Source organism: Limulus polyphemus, unplaced genomic scaffold (genome assembly GCF_000517525.1).
Source record: "Limulus polyphemus unplaced genomic scaffold, Limulus_polyphemus-2.1.2 Scaffold5244, whole genome shotgun sequence".
In the NCBI taxonomy this organism is placed as follows: domain Eukaryota; kingdom Metazoa; phylum Arthropoda; class Merostomata; order Xiphosura; family Limulidae; genus Limulus; species Limulus polyphemus.
The window spans coordinates 46,437-53,836 of record NW_013670854.1 but is presented as its reverse complement, the minus strand read 5'-3'; the positions used below and the strand labels follow the sequence as shown (position 1 = coordinate 53,836).

The following is a 7,400-nucleotide window of genomic DNA, read 5'->3' as shown; positions in this document are numbered from 1 at the left end:
GTGATTAAGTAAAAAGGAAAGCTGCCTTCATGATACCTGTAATATTACAACATCCACTGCTGACTAAATAAACATAAAAGTTGTTTTCCTGTATTCTATAAAGCCACAACACATATAGTGATTAAGTAAAAAGGAAAGCTGCCTTCATGATACCTGTAATATTACAACATCCACTGCTGACTAAATAAAGATAAAAGTTGTTTTCCTGTATTCTATAAAGCCACAACACATATAGTGACTAAGTAAAAAGGAAAGCTGCCTTCACAAATGCATAAAAATACAACTCTCACTAATAATTAGACAATAAAAAAGCTACTTTCTTGAATCATATAATAACATAACACTCACTAATGATGAAATAAAATGCAATGATACATTCCTTAATCCTTGAATAACAATTCTCACCATAAAATTTTACGGATATTACGTAGTGTTATGTATTTGACTAATTTTAAATAAATCGAATTTATAAAAATTTAAACAAAATTATTACCAGTTTATTCAGTTAGCATACGTTACAATAAAGATTAGGGGAAAGTAAAGCTGAAAATAATGTGTAGGTCTTTTTTTTTGTTTTAAATGGAACAAACAAGAAATTGAAAAATTAGTAACGAAAATTTACTTGTGATGGAAAAGAAGAAACATGTTTGATATTAAGTCACACAACACTGATTGTAAATAACTTGGGGAGGAACATTCCATACTCACTGATAAAGTAAAATAAGAAAATATTTTAAAAGTTTCAAATAGTAGGTGTTTTGAAACTTTTGGATACTTTGAAGATAAAGGTGATATGTTATTATTCTCTACTGATCATTTCTCCTACTCTGTGTCATCTCATTCTATTGGTTCCTTGAGATGCACTTTGTAGAGTTCTAAGAAAAAATGTTGCAATTATAACTCGGAACAGAAGATAAGTTGGTTCAGGAGTGAAATTCTGCCAGTGCTAACCAGTACTGCATACTGGAACTTATTTTTTAAGGTGGTACTAGTACCATGACTTATTTGAACTGCTTTTGCTGGATGCACATGCATTCCATTGTTCTGTCAGAAAGCATTTATTCATTGACACTCAAATTGTCATTTTTTTTTATGTTTACACGTAGATGTTTTTTTTCTCTTCAAAACCAGGTCGACTTCACTCAGCTGAGTACCTCTACTTTTTTTTCGTTGATAATTTCACCCCTGAATTGGTTTATTCTTGACCCAAAGAATGTTACATGACTTCAGCAGTGGTCACTTTATATGTAAATTAGCAATGGCTAATTTTTAGGGCCTTGACCTGTCACTGAGGTAATAAAGCATAAAAGATAAACTTAACTGGGAACCCATAAGACAGATACAGCAGTTGCTAACTTTCATATTTATGATTTAAAAAGAGTTATCTTCTGTGATTAATCATTAGTTCTGACCATGTTACTGAAAGAAATTTCTTGTTCTACCTACCCATTATTTAAATATATGGTAACCATTTACCAAAAGAAACTTCTTGTTATACCAATCTATTATTTAAATATACGGTAACCACGTTACTGCAAAAACTTGCCATTTTACCTACCCATTACTTGAATATATGGTAACCATTTACCAAAAGAAACTTCTTGTTATACCAATCCATTATTTAACTATACAGTAACCACGTTACTGCAAAAACTTGCCATTTTACCTACCCATTACTTGAATATATGGTAACCATGTTACCAAAAGAAACTTCTTGTTATACCAATCCATTATTTAACTATACAGTAACCACGTTACGGCAGAAACTTGCCATTTTACCTACCCATTACTTGAATATTTGGTAACCATGGTACTAAATAATATTTGTAATCTCATCTGCCCATAATTTAAGTATTTGGTAAGCATGTTACTTGATAATTGCAATGTTGCCCAGCTAGTTTGTATGATAATCACTTTGTGAGTTATACATTTTATATTGTAGAAATCGGTTTTTTCAATTTTATAATGTATGACATGTTATTCTAATGGCAACAAGATAAGGCAACAGACTAGTTTGTTTCTGTAAATATGAATAACGTTTTTTTTTTCTTGAAGATTTGGGAATAGTTTAAGATTTTTGGAATATTACTATTTTGTAGTGAATGTGTTTTGACCATATTAGGCTTCCTGTTATTGAAATTTTTGAAATGTTTCTTATAATCCTATTTTTGTTTCTTGTAAACATAAACCTTTGTAACATAAAGAAATCATTCAATAAAAGTAATATAGCACTGAATTTTATATAATTGCTTATAAAACTCATCTTAAAAGTAAATATTTAACTGTTCTCCAGTTTTTGAATATTCTTAGTGTTACATCATTTCTATTATATATATATTGTTTTTTTCATGTGCTATTCAGTCACTATAATTTGAGTAAGTCAAAATCTAGATACAGTTAATGTCTTAAATTGTATTTATTAATTTCAGTGTAAAATATACTTATAGAAAAGTGTAAAATTACAGCACGTTACATTGTACATTGAGTATTCATTATTATCAGCAGATTTATTGATATTAAATTTACTATAATTATTGGGATATTTTTTGATAGTGCTAGGATCTCAGTTTTGTGTGTGGTTTTCATCACTTTAGTGTTTTCAACTTCTGGAGAACAGACTACAATTGTGTATAGACTCAAGACCAGAAACCATTCTTGGGTGTACCTAAAGAGCTTTGGAGAATTGAAATATGATAACTCTTCAGGCCAAATAGACCACTTCATATGTGTGAATCATGTTCTCAGGTAAGTTACTAATGGGCTTCTAATAGACCACTGCATATGTGTGAATCATGTTCTCAGTTAAGTTACTAATGGGCTTCTAATAGACCACTTCGTATGTGTGAATCATGTTCTCAGTTAAATTGCTAACAGGCTTCTAATAGACCACTTCATATGTGTGAATCATGTTCTCAGTTAAGTTACTAATGGGCTTCTAATAGACCACTTCGTATGTGTGATTCATGTTCTCAGGTAAGTTACTAACGGGCTTCTAATAGACCACTTTGTTTGTGTGAATCATGTTCTCAGTTAAATTGCTAACGGGCTTCTAATAGACCACTTCATATGTATGAATCATGTTCTCAGTTAAGTTACTAATGGGCTTCTAATAGACCACTTCGTATGTGTGAATCATGTTCTCAGTTAAGTTACTAACGGGCTTCTAATAGACCACTTCGTATGTGTGAATCATGTTCTCAGTTAAGTTACTAACAGGCTTCTAATAGACCACTTCGTATGTGTGATTCATGTTCTCAGGTAAGTTACTAACGGGCTTCTAATAGACCACTTTGTTTGTGTGAATCATGTTTTCAGGTAAGTTACTAATGAGCTTTTTTAATTCAAATCAGTAAAACTCATTCTGAAGTATCTTACTAATAAGATGTATTGAACAAGTTATTGTGTATCTCAGGTCATTCCCATTGTTTTTTATTTAGTGAGGAGGACGGTAAGCATGAGCTCCAGGAGTTTACCAACAGATATATGCCTCATATCAATGGCAGAATGAGAAGTTTTCTTTTCCAGTCCATTCAGTCAGCCCAGTCTGGTGACTTCCACCATATGCAGGAAGTTAAGGATGTCTTTGAGAAATTAAAATCTTCTCATCCTGTTCAAGATGAATTAACGCACAGCACGTGTGACAATGAATGTAGTTCATCAGCTGTAAAGGCAGAGCTAACATCCAGTGATAAAGACGAAAATGACCTCGAAGGAGGACAATACAACCTTGGTCAAAACTTTCCTGCCCTTCATGCTGCTTTGACCAATTCATCATATCCTGTTACTTCCTCAACTTTGAAAGGACATGCTCCAAAAACTATAACCAGTAAAGAAGCCTTTGAGGAAGTTTCTGAAAAAACTTTTATTCTTGAATGGAAGCCAAATATATCCAGTGAAGGTGGGAATGAGAACACAGGTTCAACGTGTGAGAATGTCTCACCCAAGCTGAACAGTACTTACGAGGTAAAGCACTCACAATCAACATTTCCTATGTGGACATCACCACCAGTGTCCTATCTTCAAACTCAAAGATGTTCAAACGTTTCGATTCAGAGTGAAGAAAGTGACTATGAGAAATGTTCTTCACATGATGGTGACTTAAGTTTGTATTCTGCTGATGTACCAGAAGTTGAGTATCCCTTTGACGACCGACGGAGCTCTGTGGCTTCTGTCTATAGCTCTGCATCTGAACCAGAAACATATCATTCAGTCATACCAGCCTCATCCACTAGCCAGGTTGTTTTTGATAGTCAGATAAATGAACCAGCTTTAGCTGGGGGTCAGAACAGTACATTAGTTATTTCAGATACTTCAGCAAGTGCCAACGCAGACTTAACTTCTAATAATGTACACGAAAACATGCCAGTGTTCCCTCTCTTGGAAAATACAGACATTGAAATTCTTTCTTTTGTGATGTCTGATCAATGTTCAAAGTGTGGTAAGTATTCTGCTTGTTTCTAATACCAAGTTAGCTAAGATTTATCAAATGTTGGAAAGATCATATGTTATACTGTGATGGATTTTTGAATATTATTTAATATTAATATTATCATTTGTAGTACTTTGGGTTGAATGACAAAAAATTAACTAGATTTAGTAAGATTGGTAAATACAAATAGTAAGGTTAAAGTTTTAAATAATACCTTAGTGGTATAATCTGTACTACAACATTAGATTAGGCTTAGAATGTGTAATTGTACTTCCAGACTTAGCTGTAATTCATTTTACTGGTAAATCGTAAAACAGATTAAATACTTTGTTTTATAAAACAAATATAATCTAAAGACTAGTTAATTGTCTCTTCATGTTTTAAGGATTATATTGTTTACTTGGGTTTAGTTTAGATCAATTAGTTTAAATTCAGTTTATAGCAATATAGGTAGGTTATAAATCAGGCTAAATATATTGTATTATTACCATTAATATTACCTAAAAATCAAATAAAGTAAAGACTATAAAATTAAAGATAAACTTAATTAATTTAATGTGAACATAAAGTAGTGATAAACTGTAATATATTTGATTCTAAAACGTTAGGCTTAACAATAACAGTGTCAGCAATAGGCTATTGGTGTTTACATTTAGTATTTATTTCCAGACTATAAATGCAAAGTGTTGAACTTATGTATTCACAGTTTGTTAGGTGTGATGGGTGCAATGAGTGGGTTGTATTTGGGAACTCTGGACTAGTATGTACTTTTAAGGAAGCTAGTAGAGATGTGCAATTTGTATGTAGAGTTTGTAGGTTGGAGGAGAAGTTGGAGGCTATCATAATTATAGTAGAGCCAATAGATAAAGAGAAGGGTAAACTGTGGGAAATGGCAGCAGGATTTCAATAACAGTTTAAGCTCTTACATGCAAGGAATACACCAGCTAACAATGACTTTCAGGAAGTTAGAAAGATTAATATTAAAGCTAATAGTAGTGAATTTAATTGTAACAAGCCTATTCTATCGAGCAATAGATTTAGCCCTTGGCTTCTGCAGACAAGGAACTATTGGAAGGAAGGAAAGCAAAAGGGTCAGAGAAGGATGTGGATAATAAGGAGGCTATTATTATAAGTGATTCCTTGACAAGGCATGTGGATAAGATAGTCTGGTGGGTAAATAGAGAGAAAAGGATTAGATTATGCTAATTAGATTATTATATAAGTAGATCACTAGGGCTAAATGCTAGGCTTAGGTTGTATGCAAGGATGAACAGAATTGGCTGGTTGAACTTGTGGGATAAGTTCAATGGAAGAAGTGAGCTTTTTGGAATGGGTGGTTTGCATTTAAATAGGATAGTGGGTGGCTTGTTTGCTACAGCTATTAACTCAGCCGTAAGGGAAGCTTTAAACTAGGACTAGGTAGTGGTGAGGGCCAGGACAAACTAAACACAAAAAGAATAAAAGGCACAGAAAAGTTTTATCATAAGAAATAAGTATAGAAATAGTTATAAGGGTAGGATTGGTCGTTACTATTGTAATGCTAGAAGTATAAGAAATAAATAGATGACTTTAGAGCACTGGTAGAAATAGAGGATTTTGATATAACAGGAATAAATGAAACATGGTTAAATGTAGATGATTTTGTTGACAGAATTTTTTTTTGAAATACAGGGTTACAGGCTATTTAATAGAGATAGAGGGGGAGGAGTGGCTTTATGTAAAATGTGAGTTACATCTTGTTGAATTTGAAAATATCAAAGATAATAGCAAGGAGATTAAATACATTTGGGTTTCTATTAGCGGATATAAAGGGAAAATGATTTTAGTGGGAACTTGTTACAGACCACCAGATGATACTGATGAAATTAGAGAGAAACCTTACAATGACATTAAGATTTCAGCTGTTAATGAAAGTCATAATTATGGGTGATTTTAATTTCAGTCATATAGATTGGGAAATGCTACAGTCAAACCATGAGGGAGAAAAGTTTTGGAAACTGTTCAAGATGGCTTTCTTCACCAATTAGTCAAGGAACCTACTAGAAACAATGCTATTTTAGATTTATTGTTAGCTTCAAATGTAGAAATGATCGAGAGGGTGGAAATTGGGGAACATCTGGGTGCAAGTGATCATTCCTCTATTAGGTTCAATGTTTACCTGCATATCGAGATAAAGAATAATGATATTTTGGTTACAAATTTCAAAAAAACACTTTGAAGGAATGTGAGAGGAATTTTCTGTCATGAATTGGGCAGCTGAGTTATTTGAAGACACTGATCAGATAAATTTTTAAATATTCAAGGTAAACATATTCCTTATAGAAAGAAAATGGTAGCTACAAGTAAAAAAACCAGGTTGGCTCACAAAGCATATAACAGATAAAATTAAAGAAAAGCATCATAAATTTAAACAACTTAAATTGACTGGTATGATGAGAGATTTAGAAGATCAAGAAAGTTGGTAAAACAGAAAATTAGGACATCAAAATGATGTATGAGAAAAGGTTGGCTGAAAATGTAAAAATTATCAGTAAGGATTTCTTTTAATACATTAAGGGAAAACAAAATATTATGATGGGGGTAGGATCCTTGAGGGATGATAAAAAAAGGCTCATATCTGATGATTATAAGATGGCTGGGTTATTAAATTTTGCCTTTTCTTCAGTTTTTACTAATGAAAATTTAAGCTGTATTACACATCTTAACCAGTTGATAGATGCAAACAAGATCGAATAACATGACTGCATTAATTCTGAATGTATTAAGAAAAAATTGGAAAGTTTAAAGAATGATAAGGCTCCTGGGCCAGATGATATTTTCCCAATGGCTTTAAAGGAGATTAAGGATTGGATATGTGAGCCACTTGCTACTATTCTATGTAAGTCTTTGAATAGTGGGCAGGTGCCAGAGGATTGGAAGTTAGCTAATGTCACTCCTCTTTTCAAGGGAGGTAATAATAATAATAATAATA

At 32.5% G+C, this 7,400-nt stretch overlaps 1 protein-coding gene across 1 annotated transcript in view; it reads left to right on the top strand.

The window, feature by feature from the left end:
* Positions 1 to 7,400, top strand: part of LOC106472323 — a gene marked incomplete at its 5' end in the record, with an annotated part of 23,516 nt that overhangs the window by 8,275 nt on the left and 7,841 nt on the right. Inside the window, 2 exons of the mRNA XM_013932961.2 lie at positions 2,554 to 2,745; positions 3,438 to 4,438. Of these exons, the coding sequence (XP_013788415.2) occupies positions 2,554 to 2,745; positions 3,438 to 4,438 (1,193 nt within the window). The remainder of the gene's footprint in view (positions 1 to 2,553; positions 2,746 to 3,437; positions 4,439 to 7,400) is intronic.